The sequence below is a fragment of the Aspergillus sydowii genome, assembly GCF_001890705.1.
Source record: "Aspergillus sydowii CBS 593.65 unplaced genomic scaffold ASPSYscaffold_1, whole genome shotgun sequence".
Lineage (NCBI taxonomy): Eukaryota > Fungi > Ascomycota > Eurotiomycetes > Eurotiales > Aspergillaceae > Aspergillus > Aspergillus sydowii.
The window spans coordinates 1,418,796-1,439,962 of NW_024467859.1; the positions used below are offsets into that span (position 1 = coordinate 1,418,796).

The 21,167-nt window shown below is 49.8% G+C and overlaps 5 protein-coding genes and 3 non-coding genes across 8 annotated transcripts; 3 read left to right on the forward strand and 5 right to left on the reverse strand.

The window, feature by feature from the left end:
- Positions 1-1,037: 1,037 nt before the first annotated feature.
- ASPSYDRAFT_25820 (GTR/RAG family Ras-related GTP-binding protein) lies at positions 1,038-2,602 on the reverse strand (the record flags this gene model as incomplete). Its single annotated transcript, XM_040844210.1, has 5 exons — positions 1,038-1,245; positions 1,294-1,977; positions 2,042-2,143; positions 2,203-2,378; positions 2,597-2,602. 5 exons carry the CDS (start codon positions 2,600-2,602, stop codon positions 1,038-1,040), a joined length of 1,176 nt encoding a protein of 391 aa, XP_040707576.1.
- A 1,113-nt stretch (positions 2,603-3,715) lies between these two features.
- ASPSYDRAFT_1154633 (putative acid phosphatase) lies at positions 3,716-6,090 on the forward strand (the record flags this gene model as incomplete). Its single annotated transcript, XM_040840008.1, has 7 exons — positions 3,716-3,805; positions 3,873-3,885; positions 3,951-3,985; positions 4,044-4,059; positions 4,130-4,299; positions 4,325-4,694; positions 4,751-6,090. 7 exons carry the CDS (start codon positions 3,716-3,718, stop codon positions 5,653-5,655), a joined length of 1,599 nt encoding a protein of 532 aa, XP_040707577.1. The 3' UTR covers positions 5,656-6,090.
- Positions 6,091-6,147: 57 nt separating this feature from the next.
- ASPSYDRAFT_191534 (uncharacterized protein) lies at positions 6,148-12,599 on the reverse strand (the record flags this gene model as incomplete). The annotated part of the gene is made up of 3 exons (XM_040843648.1): positions 11,217-12,599; positions 10,347-11,150; positions 6,148-9,410 (listed from the first exon to the last, which is right to left on the reverse strand). Exons 1-3 carry the CDS (start codon positions 12,196-12,198, stop codon positions 6,148-6,150), a joined length of 5,049 nt encoding a protein of 1,682 aa, XP_040707578.1. The 5' UTR covers positions 12,199-12,599.
- An 858-nt stretch (positions 12,600-13,457) lies between these two features.
- Positions 13,458-13,530, forward strand: ASPSYDRAFT_t4. Its single transcript has one exon. It is a non-coding gene; the product is annotated as a tRNA-Thr (tRNA).
- Positions 13,531-14,934: 1,404 nt separating this feature from the next.
- On the reverse strand, positions 14,935-17,112 carry ASPSYDRAFT_38430 (catalase). Its single transcript, XM_040845718.1, has 6 exons — positions 16,667-17,112; positions 16,369-16,603; positions 16,221-16,313; positions 15,750-16,169; positions 15,609-15,693; positions 14,935-15,546 (listed from the first exon to the last, which is right to left on the reverse strand). Exons 1-6 carry the CDS (start codon positions 16,825-16,827, stop codon positions 15,068-15,070), a joined length of 1,473 nt encoding a protein of 490 aa, XP_040707579.1. The 5' UTR covers positions 16,828-17,112; the 3' UTR covers positions 14,935-15,067.
- A 580-nt stretch (positions 17,113-17,692) lies between these two features.
- On the forward strand, positions 17,693-19,535 carry ASPSYDRAFT_53413 (GMC family oxidoreductase; the record flags this gene model as incomplete). Its single annotated transcript, XM_040848682.1, has 2 exons — positions 17,693-19,229; positions 19,291-19,535. The coding sequence occupies 2 exons, from the start codon at positions 17,693-17,695 to the stop codon at positions 19,533-19,535; spliced, it is 1,782 nt and encodes a 593-aa protein (XP_040707580.1).
- Positions 19,536-20,671: 1,136 nt separating this feature from the next.
- On the reverse strand, positions 20,672-20,744 carry ASPSYDRAFT_t28. Its single transcript has one exon. It is a non-coding gene; the product is annotated as a tRNA-Thr (tRNA).
- Positions 20,745-20,889: 145 nt separating this feature from the next.
- On the reverse strand, positions 20,890-20,962 carry ASPSYDRAFT_t27. The gene has a single exon. It is a non-coding gene; the product is annotated as a tRNA-Thr (tRNA).
- Between the last annotated feature and the right edge of the window lie 205 nt (positions 20,963-21,167).

Consider the following 21,167-nt stretch of genomic DNA (forward strand, 5'->3'; position numbering starts at 1 on the left):
AAACAGTACTAGGATTCTCTACAGCCCTCCTCTACTAGCTCAAAATAAAATGTACTGCAATAGATAAATTCATTGGTCTTCAATAACACCATTTCACGGTGATTGAATGTCAAGGCCCAGGACTTAAAGTTATTCCACCCAAGTCACAAATTGTTCCTAGCATTACTATCTACACTCGAGTATACGTCGAATAGCAAAAAGCTACCTAAAAATCTTGGACAAGTTAGCAAAGCCCTCGGAAAACTCTGGAAACTTGTAGAAGCAATGCGTGAATAGACAATCTCGTCAGACATCCAAGGAAGTACATGCGCACAGAGCACGTCTATATGATGGGTTCAAGGCGACGGCTAGCGTGGAAACTGCGAATGTGGAAAAGTTTTTCATCATCGAGATTGGGGGGAGAGGGAAAATAACAGAAAGGGCCAGGTGCTTTGCGTAAAGACTGAGTGGTGACAATCAGGGCTTACCATAAGTTTGCAAAAATGGAGGAAGACGATGAATAAGGTCGTGTCAATAATATACGCATCTCAGATTCTACATTTGAATCTTCTGATGGCATAAAAAGACAGGAAGTTCCTCAAATACTAGGAAACTTCAAGTTGTGTGTTTGGGAGAGAAAGAAGAGAAACTTTTTTTCGAGACGGTCTTTTCTAGCATTTTCGGTGAAATATCGTTCCGCCCTCCGGGATCCATAGGGTGGGGTGCTTTTCTTTTTTCGGCATACCCTCCGTTTTTCACTGGCAAATTCTACCACAAGTACTCCGTAAATATGCCATTGAACCAGATACCTAGTGAATTGGATTGCGGTTCTCTTACGGTTATCTTATTATGTCTAGTTTACCTGTAGTATTCACTATTTATCCCTAGTTCAAGGTCATGCGTAAGCGCACTTTTTCCATCCAGAGTTTCACCAATTCAATCCACCACTCCGCCGATCATCAAGCCGAAGTAGATGAATAGCTCGGGGAAATACCGAACCCGGGGTTTTTATCATAAGCGCAGGTGATATAGCATGAGGGGCGTTTGAGTAAGGGCAATCATAATGTCAAAAAGTTGTTTGTGGGCGGCTCTCCCACATGCGGTTGTTCCTCTGAATCCTGATTGCGTTCTGCTTCCTGCTCCTGTTCCCAGCTGCGAGAAAATACATCGTTTAGGGCTTGTTGGAATGTGCGACAATTCATGTCAATTAGACCTTTCTTTTCCTTGGCCTCGGGGTTGCGGATAACAGAGACAAGGCAGAGATACCTAAAGGGGGTTATTAACGAGAAACAAGTTAATATTAAGACAACGTACTTGTTCATCTCCATTAAATGGATCATAGTTTCATCATGTAGTGCAACGTGACTTTCGGCTTCCTGGTTCTGGTCGCCTTTTGGCTTGCGGTCAGGATGATCCCAGGAGTAAAGCTCGGATATGTCTACGATCACATCGATATAATCCGAACACATCTCGTAGCAGGACATATCGACAGGTCGAGTATCGGAAGCAATATAAATCTTGCTCAGAACGTCAAACAAATAACTCTTCTCAAAGCCGCAATTGTTCGATAAGGTGTTGATCAGGTTCTCCAGAGTCGACAGATTGGGGATGAGCTTCTGAATAACTTTGCTGAAAGCTTCAAAAACCGAATAGTCGTAGATTGAGGTTAAGTAATAGTGGACAGGTGCATTCTCATATCCAGCATCGCTAAGCTCATCAGAAATAAGCTGGACAATGTCTTGGAATGTGTCCGTACGGTACTCCTCGGACAGTCCGTCCACCTTGTGAATGAATACTTCGATGTTGATATTGGGATAATACTGCTGGACTGTCAGAATGGTACGGTTGAGCCGAGCAACAGACTCTAGATAGTCATCTTGTGCATCGATAACCCAAACAAGAGCGCCGTGGCTTCCGAATATTTCCTCGAGATCGAATGACGACTCAAGATATTCGAACTGACCAGGAAAATCCCACACTTGGAAGTCCATAAACGAGCTAGTGGCACCAAGTTAGAACAGAATCAATAAAATCAATAAAGTCAAAACGCTAGCGAGCTCACTGGACTGAATCTTTCTGGATGCGCGTGGTAGACTCTAGAAATAGGGTTTCGTTCGGGGGCATCTTATGAAAGACAACGCTAGCAATGGATGACTTTCCACTCCTACAAATAGTTAGAAATGTCGAAATGTGATAAATTCTTAGAGAGAAAAAAAATCGCACCGACGGAGTCCCATCAGGAGAAGACGTGGCTTAAAATCTTGAGGCTTGTTTGATTTAGCCCGCGTAGGCTGTCCGGCAGAGGCGTTCGCGACCTGTAGAAATTCCTCAGCTGGGCTCAAGTTTTTATCACTGGCAGAATCTTTGCGAGATAATGGTGTTTCTAAATAGATGCCTTTCTAGGCCGGGTTGAATTCCCGGTCCTCCAAGACAAACAGCCCTCCCGCTCTGTGATAGAGCCATGGAAATGTCGAGCATTCCCCCAAGGGTGGCGGTCTGCTGAATTGAGGTTGCGCAAAAACATTTGGATGGGGCGTCATCACCACAAACAAGATCCAAAGTCAAGAATATCTAGTTTTCGAAGGAAAGAGCAAATAATGGAATGAGCTTCCCTTACCTCCATGGTGTCCCAATTATCACAGTCTCAATAGAGGTACCACAAGATTAATATGCCGTTCCCTGTTAGTTCCTTATAAGTAAACCAACTGTTGACGTACAAGTCATAAGCGAGTAGACCTACCAGGAGATTTGTTGTCGTCTGGTGGTGATGATTAGAGCCAGCCAAAAGACAGAAGGAATTGTTCAGTGTTGACCCGATTGTTATGAATTAAACAGCAACAATTTTCGGAGCTGAACCTCTAAAATCCGATGATGCGGGAGTATTCAATTTCGCAAGCACCACGGGATTAAATACAGACCATTGAGACAATTCAATGTCTTTGCAAACGATGTGGCCCGCGCTTTTCAGTGGGTCGCTGCAGGTGAACAAAGACGGGCGGGGGATCAGAGCATGACACCCATGTTGGGCACAGGACAATTGGGTCAACTTCGAGGGGATAATGGGATATGAATATATATCTTATGCTCGTTGCCTAAGTACACATCGAGGCACAAGGGAGCATCCATACAACGTTTAGGCGGAGTTGGTGCGGAGAAAAGAGACAGCGATTATTTGCCGATGGCGGCTCTCTTTTCGGAGACACTGGTTTCGGAGGGGAAGAAAAAGTCTGAGTTGGCAAGACTACCGTCCTCCAGGCAACAGTTCAATTGGCTGGGTAGGACAGGAAAGACGAGGGGTGAAGGAGATAGACCGGTTGATGTTGAAGTCGTGGGCTTTGGCGATAAGCCGGGGAAGAAGGCTTGGCGTTTGAGGTCGTAGTGCTGTCCGCTTTGAGTTATGTACGCTTTGGGTTATGTACATAACTTGCTTGTTTGAGTTTTGGCGGGCGTCAGTTTCCATGATGCAGACATCACTGGAAATTGCAAGTCCACTTCACCCTGCCAGTGAAGAATCAACAGCAAAACTATTCGGCACTCGAAAAGAAATGCGCCCTTTATACAGCGCCAGCAGGTGATGGCAGCCGGTCAGCTGATTGGCTGCTGCTTCTGCGTCATCACCGCCCATTGTTGGGCTCACCCGCGGTCTCGGTGACTTCTCCGACTCAATCTCCAGGGAACTTCCTTCGTTCTCTTCACACTCTCATCGTGTCTGGTACTTTGGCACCCTTACCGCGATATGACGACCCTTACCCCCCGTGAGCCTTACTCCCAGGAGGAGATCAACAAGCTCTACCCGAAGGAATTGAAGCTCCAGTTGGTTCAAGTTGTACGTGTCGATCTCTCGCTCCGAGAAATGGCCCCCTCGAGAGAACTCCCAGCTAATCTCTACTCAGTTTCTGCGACATGGTACGGACTGATCCTCTTCAGCCTCGATCTTAACGCAAATCGAGCGACTTACTCCAATCTTCCAGGCGAGCGCACACCGGTATCTTCACGGTTTGAAAGTGTATGTGCCCGATTTCATTCATAATAGAGCTAGGGGTTCTGGAGCTAATTTCTTCTAGGCAGGGCTTTTACCATGTATCTGATCCTATAATCCTGATCCTCGTTATTCGACATTACCCGCTGACCCTTCCGTTCCCCACCTAAGACTGGCCTTACTGCAATGTTGCCCGCCGCATGGTCCAGATGGCCGGCAGTAATGAGGACCTCTCATCCTGGAACGGCTTTCAATGGCGAAGGAAGATGGAAACTTTCGGTGATAATGATGAAACTATAGTTACTGTCGGTGCAGGTGGTAACATTGAAGGCATTTGGCAAGTTACGGCCTAGAGGCACCATGTAGCGGGGTACATCTCATTCTAATGGATATTTGAATAGTCAACACGGTGAGTTAACGGATAAAGGACGTGAGACAACCTACCAGCTCGGCCAACGTCTGCGGAACCTCTACGTCAACCAACTCGGGTTCATGCCGAAGATCAAGGCCGACACGGAAGACATGTACCTGCGTGCGACAACCATTCCAAGAGCTCTGGAGTCTCTTCAACAAGCGTTCTGGGGAATGTACCCTCCCAGTGCCCGTACGGAAGACCTTAAGCCACCCATTATCGTGGGTCGATCAGTGTCCGAGGAGACTCTCTTCCCCAACGAAAGCAATTGCCGACGGTTCAGGCAGCTTGCTAGACTTTTTGCCGATAGAGCTGCGCAAAAATGTATGCACCAACCAACCCAGAAACCCTGTTTGATACTAACATCTATTCCTAACCAGGGAACGACTCTAAAGAAATGGACTATATCAACAGTGTTTATGGCAAATGGATGCCTGAACATTCACAACGAGTGGCTGTGGACTCTCACCCACGTCTATCAGGTATTCAGGATACAATCAACGCAACAGATGCCCACGGACCCGCTACAAAGCTCCCTTCGGAGTTCTACAACAAGAAGGCTCGAGCATACATGGAGAATATTGCCGTCGATGAATGGTTCACCGGGTACAACGAGAGCACAGAGTACCGTAAGCTCGGCATCGGTGCTCTGATGGGCGACGTCGTCGACCGCATGGTCACCACCGCTGTGGACGGCGGCTGGCGCAGCGAAACCGCCGCTTCTGGATCTTCTGCGGAGAATGGCAAAGCGATCAAGTTTGCCATGAGCGGATGCCACGATACCACCCTCGCAGCAATTCTCGGCAGTCTGGGCGCCTCTGATGGCAGATGGCCTCCTTTCACTTCCTCTCTCGCCGTTGAACTCTTCTCACCTGCAAACTCAACGGCCGAACCTAACACGAGCACTGGGCTGACTGCATCCAAACAAGGCGGTGGTCTTTTCTCTTTCCTGTCCGGATCATCTTCGTCCGCAACTAGCAAAACGCATCTTCCCCCTTCTCCGACAGCCCGCGCACCCCTCTCGTCTCTCCCAGACTCTGCACGCCAGTCCCTCCAAAAACACTACGTTCGTGTCCGCTACAACGACGAGGTGGTCCGCATCCCCGGCTGTGCCGCAAAGCCCCAGAATCATCTGCCCGGCGACGACACATTCTGTACATTGGACGCCTTCAAGGAGATTGTTGACAAGTTCACGCCGAAGAGCTGGAGGAACGAGTGCGTTCAGAACCTGGGCGAGGGGATGTACGGAAAGGGTGATAGTGAGAAGGCTGTTTCTGGGTTCTAGATCCACTTCGACTTTTGGGTGTGGACGCCATATTACTAGTATACATTGTAATACGTAATAGAAAGGCGAGGCTTACAGGGAACTAGCATGTATATACTGGCTTATGCAGATCCAATTTGATAGTGTACATGAGTCATGCGTTCCCCAGGGCTCTCTAATCTACTTCCCTATTAAGTATATACATAGACCCTATGCACAGCGTTATTGGGAGAAGACATGGGGGTTGAGCAGAACATCTAGGGAGCACCATTCAGAGAGGAAGAACGGGGTATATATATGGGTATTATACAAGCTGTCTAGGTGTATATACGCTCTCAGCAATTCAACATGGATGTACACCATCTTTATCCCAAAGAAAGATAAGAGAAGAGAACTGTAAAGATATAAATCGAACATGTCCCTATCATAATTCCTTCAAGCAAAGACTCTAGTCTCAACTGTTGCATCCCACTTCATCAAAAAACCCCTGTGTCGCTGCAGATACCAGGGCTATCAGAACGAAGCACCCTTTCCAGAGTCACTCGAGCTCCAACCACTCTCGCTCTCAGGGGCATCCCAAATAGAAGGCGTTGGTTCTAACAGTTGACGGGACGGAGACGGAGAGCGGCTTTTGCTGGCCCCTCTTTTCCCATTTGGCGGAGATTTGCCCTTCTGATTCTTGTTTCTTTTCTTGTTCTTGCCCTGTTTCTTGGATTCGAGCTGCTGTTTTAGACTAGCTAATCGGGCATCGTGGGCTCCGGCGCGCTCAATAACGGTGAAAAGTCTCTCGGTTGCAGGTGCGTATGCCCCGAGTGTATACATATCGCGCACGCGCACACGCATAAGGTCAAACGCCGTAACGATGGGGACGACAGCCGGTGCTGGCTTTTTAGATTCCGGTGTGTAGCGGGGCCAACGGTGGCCCGACGTTAGGTCCTCTTGGGCGTCGTTATCAAGAGGGATGTCCGGAGCTGCTGTTGTCGTTGGTGTCCCTTGTTGGGGAGTTTCAGTCGCTTTCGGCTTTTCGTTTGCATCATGTTGCTCGACCTCAGCTATCTTCTGGTATCGCTGGCTGAAGTGAGTGAGGAGAATGGCGCGGGCGCGCATCTGACGCCCAATCTGAATAGCCTCGCCAGTGGTAGAGTGCTTTTTCGCAATGGCGGAACCGGCCATACTGTCGTCGAAAGTGGCTTCATGGATCAGGACGGTAGAGTCTTCTCCGATTTCCGCGAAAGTGTTTGAAGGTCGGCAGTCGCCTGAAAATGAGACCTTGAATCCACTGTGGAAGACGAGTGAGACAGCCATGGCGCCACGGCAGTGAGAGACGTAAGTTGTTAACAGGTCTGTAAGGCCCGTGGCCTTGCGAAGCAGAAAGGTTGTTGGATCATCCTTGTTGTACCTCAGCTCGGTTTGCGCAGGTTTTGACTCTGGAAGTTCCCGTTTGGGATAGGAGCCGTCGGCGCGACAATGGCGGTAGACGAGACTTGTCTTGAGTTTACCATCATGCCGGTATGGGCTGGCGCATAAAGGTATGAGCTTTGAGAAGCCGAAATCCTCGACGCCGGCATACTCCTCCAGCCATTCAACCATCATGCCGTCAGACACGACGAACAGACGCTTTTCCTCCAGAATCTTATTAATGGAAGGCTCAATTGCGTTCGAGAGTGGAACTCCGTCTGGGTAGTTCTCCTGGTACCACGCCTTGAGGACTGAGACAATACCTAGGTGGTGGTCCGCATGAAGGTGGCTAATCCAGACCATCCGTAGGTTTTGAAGAACTTCACGAAGCTTCTTGGGATTGAACTGACGCTGAAGCTGGCCAAGTGTGCTCTCGCCACAGTCAAGTAGGTAGTATCCCGAGCTTGGAACGTGGACCAGAGTACTAGAGACATTTCGATATTTGGATGGTGCAGATGACCCGGTCCCAAGCGTGAAAATCTCCGCATCGGCACCTGGGAGGTCCTTTTGGAATTGCTCAAGCCTTTTAAGTTGATCTGGTGCTCTTAACCGTTTGCTGATGATATCTGCGCGACGTACAGCAGTCGATGGCATCTTTTCCAGGAGCGTGGGAATGTTCAACCGGGGTACGACTTCGGAAGTATTGATCTTAAATTCGGGTTCCATGTTGACGATAAGTCCAGGCTCCGCTGGCAGGTATGGAGACGACACTTGGCTCTCAGCGAATATAGGGTTTATAGAAGACAGCGTCTGCAGAAAGCGAGCATCGTTGTTATGTTCGGGGACTGCATAATTGTCGGGCCTTAACCGGGCCAAGCGAATCGCCGATCCAGCAGCACTTTGCAGGGCTAGGTAGTTCGGGCAATAATCCTGGCTCGAAACGATGTGCTTGCAGTTTGGCATCGAGGCAACGAATTTCTGAAGGCGAGGATCATCCCCGACGCCCGGACCCAATATCCAAATGAAGGCTTCTAAGTTGCTCATCACGGAGGGCGACTTCCACTCCGGCCGACTTAGGAGGCTCTGAACATACTCCGAGGAGGGCAAGTCCATCACTGCTAGACCTTTTCCAGGCCTTGCTGGCTCCATGACCATCTCAGGTGTAATCACCTTTCCATCTGCGGACTTCACACTTTCACCCGCGGTAAGCATACCAAAATTGCGCCCTTTTTCGACACCTAGGGCCATAGCCCTCTTCGGATCAAACTTTCCTCTGAGATTGTGATTTTTGACGATGTAGCATAAACTTTCGTCGCATCTTTGCGCTGTAGGAATCTTCTCAATAGAGGCACCAGGCCAGGGTTTTCGGACAAGCACGTTCATTTCGGGAACCTCTGTGCCATTTCCAGGAAGGGGTCCCGTGTACTTCTCCAGATCTTTCGTCTCCGGATTACGCACAAATATTTGCGCGGGCAATTTGACATCCGCAAGGCGGGTTTCTTCCAGGGAATCCAGATGCCAGTCTGAGTTAAACATGTCGGCAACGACGGACTCCCTCGCGAGTTGATCCTGGCTCTTCCGGTCCACTTCCACCACTTGACTAGCTTCCTCCCGGAACTCATCGAGACTCCTCTTTCTTGGGCTCGAAAAGCCCGATGCTGACGACGGTTTTATGGGCATAACCCAGACCTTAATGTTCTCATCAAACCAAGTCGGTGTCTCAAAAGGGTCGTCTGCATTACCCTGACCACCCCACACACCTTCTGTATCGTATTCCTTCGTATACACCGGTAATCCCTTTCTGAAGACAAACCTCCGAGCAGTCGCCAGGGTATGAGCAAGATTCCGAGGCCCGTGGACAGTCAAATCATGCTGCTCCTCTCCGGCTCCAGGTTGGGCCGGCTGCTCCTGCAATTTCGCTCCAGACTTCCCGAGCGGTTGCTGCCCGCCGTGTTTCTGTCGATTCGCCTCCTTCTCGCGCTCAACAGCCTCTTGCGCAGTCATCGAGGTAGAGACTCCATCGGCCTTCGTAAGGATCACCCCGATCAACCCTCCGGAATTATTCCAACTCATGGGCCCTGTGAGGAAAACCTGAGAGATACCGCTCAACTTTGCCCCATTCTCCGTCATAGCCCGCTGGGTCCCCTCTGAAACCCGGCCGAACAGGTATCGCTTATTCGGAAAATGCAGGAGAGTCACCGTCCCCGGCGTATCCGCCGTCGGGGTGGTCACGATCTGGTAGTAGAACTTCATGGGGATAATTGCCGCCGCTGGGACTTTGCGCTGTTTCGAAGGGAATTTTTTACTGAGGACGTATCGTCGTTTCGGGTCTTGCGCTTCGGCGGCGCGAGGGATACGCAGCGCACGAGTTGTGACCGCTGTTGGAATCGCGGGTTTGTTTTGTGCGGTATGGGTACTACGAAGAACCTGTTCACGGATGGCTCGTGTGAACGGCCTTGCTAATAATCGGATGGAAGCCAACTTGGCAGACAGATCGGATGGGCCTAGAAAAAAGCTGAGGCGGAGTCATAGAAAGAGTCATAGGAGTGACGCGAACAGGCTGCGCAGTCGGCAAAAAAAAAAAGTCAATGATCAAATGAGATGGCTGTACAGGCCATCGAATAAGAAATTATGAATCAGAACTTGAGAGGACAAGAAACCATCACAGGAACAGAAGCATTTGGAAATATCGGGGTCCCTGAAAGGGGTGTGTTTGGGTTGGGAGGACTTTGGAGGTCCGAGTCTCACTTGTTTGATTATTTTTGACACCAGAGCCGCCGGTCCGCCACTCGATCTTTTTTAAGGCCGGAGCTTCGCCAGCCAACAACATCCATACTATACGACCATTAGAGATATTATGTTCATTCAGTTAATTGGATACTACCAACCAATGCGCAAAATTATAATAATCATTTGGTTAAATTTTCCATTGCTTTCTATAGTCATCCAGGTCCCTGACCAGGGTTGATCGCTACCAGTTACCCAAGACAAATTTGATAAACCCAGCCCAAAACGCACCGGACCATCCCCAACACCAGAATATAAAAGAAAAATAACAAAGACACGGTACCGGGATAAAAAAAAAAAAAAGGTATTTTCGAGAACGACAACTCGAACATTGACAAAGGAAACGTATTGGTCTACATGTCGAAGCAGTGCTGAGGACTGGAAGCACGAACGGGGGATGGGGCAAAGAGAATAAATTCAAGAACAGAACATTTTACAATCTCGACTGAATATGCAATGCAATATGGGGAATCATTGAAGATGAGCAGTGAGCATAGAAACGCGTTGGAATGCATCTTCCATGCTACTGCAGAGGGAAGCAAGTCGGTTGGCATCAGCCTTGGAGCCGCCCTCAACGACAATTTTATAGGCGGAGGGTTTGCCAGACTCGACACCATCGAACGATGAGTCTTCTGAGATTTGCGACACGGACTGCTTAGGCTGGTCGGCAAATAGGGCAAGGACGGGGTCGGATTCATCAACCTCCACGTTCAAGTCCCCAGCGTCGGTCGCGGATTGTTCTTCGGGGAAGCGGTCGGCGAGCGGGGCATCCTTGGTACTAGGGGCCTCTGGGTAGTTCAGGCCGTCGAAGCCAGTCGATTTGCCAGAAAGGATCTCAGTGTCGACAGGGGGTTCAGGGACTTCCAGGACAGCGAAAACGGAGGCATTGCCGAAGTTGACATCAATTCCAGTGTTCCAGCCACCGTTGTTCATGTTCATTGTAGAAACATCAAGACCCTGGCTGGGAACCATCATCATTCCCATCTGAGAGTTTTGTTGTTGCATTTGATATTCCTGCTGGCCATGGTTGGCAGCTGGCTCCTTGGGGATGTTCGCTTGCTGCATTGGCGCCTGCGACATAGTCGGGGGCTGCGGCTGCTGTACTTGAGGCTGCGACTGCTGAGGCTGTTGCGATAGTTGTGCTTGGCCGCTGGAAAGACCATTGACGTTCATCTCATCGAGGAACTGGGAGAAGTTTGGGGATGATAGAAGGGTACGAGCAAGATCGGTAAGACGAGCATTTTCCTCGTAAAGAGCACGGTTCTGGACGCGCAGTTGGTTGGCTTCGTCGGTTCTCTGTGCCACTTCGCTTTCCAGCTGGCCGATGTATTCTATATGATAAAATTAGTTATTACACGATAAACTTGGCATATAGTGATGGGAGGGTCGAGGTGTACCTTTTCTCCGAGATCTGAAAGCACGAGCAGAAACCTTGTTGCGGAGCTGCCGGCGCTCCTTGCTGCTCAGTTTCTTGCCCTCCTCGCTAGCGAGAAGTCTCTCATCCTCATCCATGTCCTGCTCATCCTTCTTGGACTTGGACAAATGACCACCGGAAGATGGAGAGGGAGAAGACTCTGAAGGGCTTCCAGAAGCGGACTTCATTTGCTGCAATAGGCGCGAGATCCGTTCCTCAACAACTGCGTTTGAGGCTTGGGGCTGCTGTGCTTGAGGGGTCGCGTTGTTGCGTTGCTGCTGGAGCTGTTCCTGATGTTGTTGCTGCTGTTGACGGAGCATGTCGTGCTGTCTCTGCTGCTGAGCTGCCTTCGCCATGGCAGCTTGCTGGTGCATACCAGGATACATGCGTCCGACTTGGGTTGAAGATCCCATAGAAACGACCTCTTGACCTCCAAGAGCATTAGGGTCCACAAATTGGTTCTTATTGGCATTTGGTGAAACAAAGTATCCAGGGACAGTGTTCATGTTGTTGTCGGCCTCAAGGTCCATCTCTGCAAGGTTTCGAGTTGGGGTAGAGTTGAAGTCAAGGGGCGCTTCGTCACGCTTGATCTGTGGTTGGAACATGTCGCCATTCATAGCGAAACCGGGACTTGCACCACCATATCCCATCTGAGGCATCTGGTTGAAGGGGATGGCTTGAGCCAGGGCACCTGGCGGGAGACCTGTCTGTTGCTTGTGCTCGTCATATTGATGGCTAGGAGCCGGAAATGCGGCCGGTGATTGACTGGACGAGGCAAAGCTGGCACTTCGTGCATCGCTAGAAGCAAATTCCGAGTTAGGCAACGACGGCTGTGATGTTAAACCAATTTTCGAGCGGGCTGGTTCTGAAGGAGTGTAGCTGAGTTGGTCAAGGTTGATGAAGGTGTCGAGATCTTGGTCGTAAGACGTCTGGGCGACAACCGGATGTTCCGCGAGGGCGGCCATTTCGAGGATAGGCTGGAGCCTCTAGAGATTATGAACAGTGAATTATATAGCCCCGAAGTAGCGTTCGAATCTCTTTTGACGTGAATCAGAATAGGATTCTCGTCGAGGTTGGATGGAGAAGTCGGTCGTTGGGGGAAGCGCGGGTAAAGCGAGCGACCGAGTTGGACAGGGGTGAATGAGGTCGAAGAAAGGGAGAAAGAGGGGTGTTTCGAGTTGTGTTAGGTTCAACGAAAGAATGAACCGATTCGAGGAGAAAATGAGTCGAGACCGAAGTAGACAGGAGAGATGGATAATAATAAGGGTTGATGGAAAGGCAGATGGAGAAACAAACAGGGCCAGGTGGTGGGAATTGCTTGAAGATCAACCAAGGATGGTCGGGCGCTGGGATGGAGGAAGAGGGTGAGCGAACGGAAGGCGGTGGAGTCAAGTGGGGAGCCGCCAGGGGAAATGGCGTTACTGGTATCTTACAGTTAGAATAGAAACAGGTAAAGCAGGCTTGCGCGTCCTCTGCTGATTCATCGGGATCGTGTTCTCCGGTTGGGTCTGGCGCCTCAAACTAGGGTTCTTGGGTCAACACCCTAATCCGTAGGCTCCACTTTAGATTCTTACGGTTATGCAATACAAAATCAATTGAAATCTTGTTTTCCTCGAGTCCAAAGTCTCCTGCCGTCAAAGATTGCAATGACGATGGGCTTGATGGTCTTGTCCCATGTCACCACAGGGAGGAAAGTTTTTCAATGAGAATGGGACCAATTTACATGCTCAGTCACTACCAATTCTCTGCCCATTATATTAACTCTCGGCTCAGCTGCGCAGTGCTATATTTATTCGCCTCCAGGCAGCAGAATACAAAAGGCGATTGGCGAACCGGCGAATTCCTAGGAAAGGTAAAGGGTTCCTAAATCGGAAATACCACCCATCCTTAAAGTCGGGATTAACGGTGCGTGGGCTTTGTGCAGACAAGCTTGTGGATACGGACTATCAACCTGGCTGTTCTTCGAGAATTCCCGCCTCCTCGGCGATATCGCAGGGACATTCACAGGGCCACGGTCCTCCGTGGTGCAATGGGCAGCCACAAGCGTAATTTTTGTTTAACTTTCCATGGGAATGGTCTGTCTTGTTCTATCATGCTGTTCCCGGTCCAACTCAAGGATAACCTACCCTTTTTGAACTCTAACGTTGACAACAAGAATGTTGATGACGACATGATATTTATCCCTAGGCTTATAAAGCAAAAATTGAACCCTTCAGTTCAGTTCGCTCGCATGGCTTAGTTGGTAAAGCGCATGACTAGTAATCATGAGATCCTCGGTTCGAATCCGAGTGTGAGCATTTCTTTTTTTTTTTTGTGCATCAAAATTCTTTTTTTATACACGAGGAGTCAAGAAGAGTCAATAGATACTTCGATTTTGCATTTGATTCCAAGTACTTGTTACGCAGTTTGTGTCTTTTCGTGTATAGGGCCGAAGACCGATCAAGGCCGGAGGTATCGTATACGACACCCACTTTGGGCAGTCTCCTCCGATACGGGCAGGAATGCAATGTTTGAGAATTATTTTTATACCGGATGAGGCTGTGTAGTCCGCTAACCACGAAGCGATGTGGCAATTGAGCCCAGTGCGGAGCCAGTATGATTTCAAGCTTTGATCTCTCTTTGATAACTACACCGTGCTGCCGAGATAGGGAAATGCGGCTTCAGCCAGCTAAAATTCGGTTTCTACGGTTCCAGTAGAATTCATCGGGTGGTTGTCTTGGAATCTGCTCTTTTCAACACAAACGCAGACTCTTACCGGCAGCAATTGCCAATTGTCAAACTCAAAACGGTCTGACAGACTTATGGTGGTGTGATAAAGATGATGCAGACTACAACCAACGCCCAGAAGGTGAACCAAGTCACGAAACAACAAAAGTTGCAGAACATGCCAAGTGCCCACCCGAACCCAAAAATACCTTATATTCTAAGCCACTCTTCTCGAACCACGGCGATCAGGTCATGCTGAAATGCTAAATCCTTTCCTCGAAAACGCGGGTCAAATCAACTGTCAGTAAATAGGGCTGCCTAGTTAGGTGGCTGATGCCGAAGTGGAGGGGAGTGAGGACAGCAACTTTCTGTGAGACAAGAATACGTACTAAATAGTTAGCCGGCGGGATCCAACGGCAGCACTGCGCCTAGTACTGCTACTCCTAGTGGACTACTGGATGTTTGAGGCGTGCTTCGCTGTCTGCCACCGCCACTGCCACAATAATACGCAGGCCATACACCGTGGACCGTCACGGATGTCGGGCACCATGATGCCCGTGGTGTGGGCCTGGGGGCCTGGGGGTTATTTACAGGAGAGTGAGGGAGTAAGAGATTGGAATAGTCCGACTCTTGAGGTGAGTCGAGAACGGAGCGGGGGAGAGACTGCACGAAAAAAGTGGTCCCAGTTCGGCTTCTGTTTGGAGATTTGGACCTTCGTCTCAAGTCTAGACCGCACTGGGCGATCTCGCTGTTCATGGTGGTAGGTTCGGTTTCTGCTTGCGCGATAACCCTATGTGTTTCAGTCCGTATGGTTCGGCATTGAACCCAATCCGAGGAACGCTGTCGGAAAACGAGGGTGTATACGTAACATTGCAGAAGACACGAGCGGTCTCATAGTTTCGTGGTAAGTATAGACCTCGACCGTTCGGTTTAGGGGTCGTCCGTGGATAGGGTTCAAGTCTATCGGAATTAAGCCATGAAAAATTTTTATATAATCCCGATATATTGAATCTGTGGGGCCACCAAACAAAATAACAATCGCCAATTAATCTCGAAATCATTCTACTCTATACTGCACTATTTCATAACAATACATTACAATTAACACATGAAGCCCCAAACCCTGACTCAAAGATGCGCACTGCTCTTCAGCTTGGCAGCTACCATTTCCGAGATACGAGGGTCAACCTTGCTGAACATTTGGAGAACAGCTTCCTTCAGTCCAGGTGGCACAGACTCTAGTGTCTCAGACATATTCGCAACCCAGACATTCTTTTCCTTCTCATCGAAGACTCTGTTCCATAGATCCCGAGGCTGGATGTAATCATAATCATCAACATGAATCTCGTTCTGGCCAAGGAATGCATTTTGCTCGATGTGCTCGGTGTGCCGCACGTCGGAAAGCACCTGGCTGGGGATGCCTGGAGTCAATGCGCTTCGCACGTAGTTGGGATCGCCGCCGTAGTTCTTGGTGATTGTTCCCATGCCGTCGCGCTCGTAGGGTGCGTAGACGGGGCAGATTGCACGGTTAGGAGGGAGCTGTGTATAGTTGACTCCGAGCCGGTATCTTTGGGCGTCGGGGTAGGCGAACATGCGGGCTTGCAGCACTATTGAACAAGAGATGTTAGTGTCCGGTCGAATTCACCCTTTAGGGCAAGTTTCTACTTACTAGGATCCGGGGTCATCGCGATTCCAGGGACCATGTTCGACGGCGAGAATGCCGCTTGCTCGATCTCTGCAAAGTAGTTCTCCGGCTGCATTTCTTGTTAGCATATTTTCCTTCAGTCTGTCCTACAAGATGCAACCGTACATTCTTGTTGAGGGTCATTTTGCCAACCTCAATCAAAGGGAATTCCTTGTGAGGCCAGACCTTGGTGATATCAAAAAGAGCACGGCCGTACGTCTCGGCCTGCTCAGGCTCCATCACCTGCACGTATAGCTTCCAGACTGGGAACTGCTTGCGGGCGATGGCATCCCACAAATCCTGGTTATGCCAGTCGGGGTTTACTCCAGCCATACGGCCCGCGTCTTGCTCAGAGAAGTGAGTAATGGGCGCCATCGGCCGGAAGTGGAATTTGCAGTAGCGGAATCGACCGTCGGCGGCCACTAGCTTGAAGGTGTGCACGCCGAATCCTGGTACTCGGCGGATGGAATCTGGGAGACCGCGGGAACCGAACAGGTGCATCAAGGCGTGTACACTCTCTGGTTGGTTGACGTGGAAGTCCCAGAACTAAAGGATTAGCTTCATCAATTCGATGGATATTTCAATAGTAGATCTTACCATGGTTGGATCCATCCGGTTGGTAGCAGGGTGCTTCTTGTGGCTCCTGTTCAGGGACGGGAACCTGATCGGGTCACGGACGAAGAACACTGGCTTGGAGAGAATTAGTACTAGACGCCCAAGGTAGTTCCATGGGATGGAAACTTACAACGTGGTTTCCAACAATGTCGTGGTTGCCCTCCTCGGTGAAGAACTTGACAGAGAAGCCTCTCACATCACGAACGGTGTCCGCACTGCCCTTCTCGCCACCAGTGGTGCTAAGGCGGAAGAGCACGGGGGTCTTCTTGCCAATGCCATTGAGGAACTTGGCCGAGGTGAGGGAGGATACATCGTTGGTGACTTCAAATTCACCCCAGGCACCGGAAGCCTTGGCATGAACAACTCTACTCGATGTTAGCTCACCTCAACCACGATAAGACGAGTCCGCGGCTTATGTATGCACTGACCTTTCAGGAATACGCTCACGGTTAAAATGCGTAAGTGTCTCAATGAGCAGTGTATCACCCAAGGTTGTATGGGCTCCGCCGCCAAAGGTAGGCAGCGTTTGACTAACAGATGGGTCTGTGACTGGCTGGCCCTCGGCCCGCGTGAAGACAGGTTTCGACATGACGAGTTATCGATCTAGTGTTACAAATATGTATGATATCGATGTTCTGTCCGCAGGGGAACGGGCAGCCTTATATTAATTCGTTTCGAGAGACTCCGACGTGAAGACATCATTGAGCGACCGAAATAATTCCGATATAGTTCTTCATGAGGGGAAGAAAGCATAGAAAGACTTTTGCAGAGTGGAACGCGAAGACGATGTACCGTGAGGGGTAGAACTACTGGAATCGTGATAGCATCCACAATAGACCCAGGGTGTTGATGAATGCAATTCGGAACAGCATCGATGTCAGTGGCTGGACCTTTGGACTGAGCACTCGGCCCGAGAGCTTGTTTGAATCTGTCAAAAAATAGCGTGGGCCGAGCGATCTCCGGGCTTCTGCGAGCGATTGCCGAGCCTTTGCCGGACTAGACACCACACCGACACGCACAAGGATCAATAATGGATGATACACAGGCAGAGAAGCTCATGCAATGCAGTTGGAGAAGACTTCCCCTCATGAGGGGTTTAGCTCAGCCGTCAGAACCGTCGTGGATCTCATATCAAACCCACACTGGAGCTGTTTTTGTTTAAACCAACTAACCATATCCAGTAGCACTACCAGGCTGAGATGCGCATTTGTCGTCTGCATCCATGCATCAACGCTGTCATCCCTCGGAATCCGGCAAATATGAAGATTCAGTTAGACATGGAGGCATCGCAATATAAAAACATCGTTTTATCTCGTCCATTTCTGCTGGACATCAACACATCAACACATCAAGTCTTCAAATCCTTAAGACATTGAATCAATCTTACATTTTCATCTCCAACCTTCAATCTTCAATCTTCAATTCCTTCTATCAGTTTAAACTCCTATCCAGTTATGGCAACTGTTTCTAACGGCGCTGAGTACGACTTTGTCGTCGTCGGCGGTGGTACCGCTGGGAATGCCATTGCGGGTCGTCTCGCTGAGAATCCCAATGTCCGCATTCTCGTGGTCGAAGCTGGTATCCCCAATCCCGACCAGATCGAACAAATCTCCACGCCATCAAAGGCTTTCACTCTCCGTGGAAGCCAGTATGACTGGGCCTACAAGACAACTATGATCAAGCGGGATGACTACGAACGTATTGAGAAGCCCAACACCCGTGGAAAGGCCCTTGGTGGAAGTACATGTGCCAACTACTTTACCTGGATCCCCGGATCAAAACCCACCTTTGACGACTGGGAGGCCTTTGGCGGCAAGGATTGGACCTGGGATAGCTGCGTGGATTACCTGCGCAAGTGTGCTACCTATCACGATGATGAGAAGCTCTACCCAGCTGATCTCAAGAAGATCGGTACCGGCGGCCCTGTGCAGATCTCCCATGCCGACTTAGTCCCTGAAATGGCTGGATTCCGTGATGCGCTCACTCAGGCGTGGGTTTCCAAGGGCCAGCCTCTGACTGAGGACATCTTCGAGGGCGAGATGCGAGGTCTCACCCATTGCGTTGACACCATCCACAAGGGTGAGCGCCAGGGCTCCTTCCTCTACCTCCGGAACAAGCCCAATGTGACCATTCTCTATGGAGTTCAGTCTAAGAACTTGATCATTGATCCGGAAACCCGCGTTTGCTCCGGGGTTACTGTCATCAGCCAGGCCTATAACACCGAGATCAGTGTCTACGCTAGCCGCGAGGTCATTCTCTCTCAGGGAGTGTTCGAGACCCCCAAGCTTCTCATGTTGAGCGGTGTCGGTCCGGCAGCTGAGCTGGCTAAGCATGGAATCAACACTGTCATCGACTCTCCCCACGTTGGTCAGCATCTGCTTGACCACCCCATTGTGCCCTTCGTGCTCCAGGTCAAGGATGGATATGGTCTAGATGATCACGTTCTCCGGCCCGGTCCTCTTAATGACCAGGCCATCGCTAAATATAAACGTGATAAAACCGGCCCTGCCAGTTCTGGATTTCTCGAGCTTGTTGGATTCCCCCGCATTGATGAACGCTTGGAGAAGTACCCTGCCTACCGTGAGGCCAAGGCTGCCAACGGTGGACTCGACCCTTTCGGTCCCGCAGGCCAGCCTCACTTCGAACTTGACTTCGTCGGCCTGTTCAGTACTGCCTTCCAATGGCACTATCCCCTTCCCGAGAAAGGTAACTACATGACCACCATTGTCGATCTGCTCCGACCCCTGTCCGAGGGTGAGGTCACCCTGAACAGCTCGAACGCCCTTGTCCAGCCTAACATCAACCTCAACTTCTTCGGCAATGACCTCGATATCTTGGCCATGCGCGAAGGTGTCCGCTGGACCTACGATGTTCTGACCAACGGTGCTGGATTCAAGGACATCGTTGTCGCCGAATACCCATGGAAGATGCCTCTGCACTCCGATGAGGAGATGAACAAGGCTGTTCTCGACCGAAGCCAGACTGGTTTCCGTAAGTTTACCCCCTTTGGATAGTATTGCTTAGGGTGGTGCTAATGTGACTCGATTTATAGATCCTTGTGGTACCGCACGTCTGTCCAAGAACATCCAGCAAGGTGTTGTTGACAACAAGCTCCGAGTTCACGGAATTCGCAACCTCAGAATTGCCGATGCCTCAGTGATCCCAGTCATCCCCGACTGTCGTATCCAGAACTCCGTCTACATGATTGGTGAGAAGGGTGCCGACATCATCAAGTCTGAGCACAAGGACCTCTACGAGCAACAAAACATCCCATACTTCCTCCCCAGCAGACTATGAGTTAGACCCTCATCCTGGAGACGGAGGAGATGATGATCATTGATCACCCCCAGACAATCCAGCGATCTTTTCTGTAGGACTCGACTATTGGGACTGGTGGTTGCCTCAGATTTTTATTACTCATGCAGTTTACGGTTTTGTATTTTAGAATTCGATTGTTTAATTTCTTAGAGTTTTATAGAGGATGCATCTCGTCTAATTTCTTCATCCATCTCGCCCTGTCTTTCCCAGAGAACGGTTCCTAGCAGTCTCAATTTCCAGCCAAATGCCTACCTAGTCTAGACTCTAGAGACCAAATCGACCCTAAACGCCAAACGAAGTCTCGAAGAGTCGATGCACAAAATACAGGAACTGGTACGCCAAGCTTTGGGTCTTGGTACCGTTCCACCGGTATCCCCACTAAAATTCGACTTCGACTACTCCGTAAAGTGCCAGATCAGCAGGGGCGAAACGGCTGCGTTCTCCGCAAGACCGCAAGCCCGCAACACTTGACCGGACGACAGTTTCAGGTTCCCACTGCCGTCAGTCTGAGTCTAACTTCCTTCGTCCTTACAGGGCTCGTCCAGACTTGGTTTGCTCGTGGTAACGCATAAGGTTTCCTCTCCAGGACTCCAACCCCTCCACCGTCGACTGTAACATACATAGCCCAATCATGTGCACGATCAAGAAAAGTCGCCCCCTCGGCATACTTACAGGTGTCAGTGCCAATGCCAATGCCACCCACCCTGGCATACTGTATGGAACATGTGCTTGACGTTCGCGGATGCTGGAGACTAATGATTTATCTTCGTTTAACGTTCAGTGCAAGCCACCATCGTCATACAGGAACAAGGTGGGCTCCGAATGCAGGGGTTGGATGCAGGTTCGCAGGCCGATTGGACGCCCAGCGGGGGCGTGTGAAAGACGAAACGATCAATTCCTTCCTGGGTGCCAACGGTTTGAGAAACTTGAAACGAAATTAAATGTGGCACCAGTGTGGGGTGTGCGTGGCTCTTGTGTGTAATCTGTGGCCTTTGCAATAATGGAGCTGGCAACAATGTGCTTGTGGTTCTTACCTAATTCGCTGAGAACGTCCTTGTCCCACAAGGCAAAAAAAAGGAACATCACCGACGTTCAAAAGGTCAAAAAAAGAACTTTGCTCACACTCGGATTCGAACCGAGGATCTCATGATTACTAGTCATGCGCTTTACCAACTAAGCCATGCGAGCGGATTGGTTAATGGAGTCATACATTGGCTTTATCAGCGGAGGCTACCATTCCGACAAGACGGATATCAAAAAATGGACCCGGCCATCAAAATTTTCGATTTTTCGATAGGACCTCACAGAACACATTTCAAAAAGGAACAAAAAATGCTCACACTCGGATTCGAACCGAGGATCTCATGATTACTAGTCATGCGCTTTACCAACTAAGCCATGCGAGCAGGATTAAGGGCCAATTTCAGCGGTGATGCCTGGTCTTGCTGTGTGATGCGATTTTGATATCGAGAGTTGCGATCCAGTCACCTGTGTCATCAATGCTCTACCAAGGGTCAACTACTACCAAAAATATCATACCACAGGGAATATAGTTATGCAAACTATGGAACAGCATATCCGGGTGTATTAATAGTAAACCACGAGCAAATG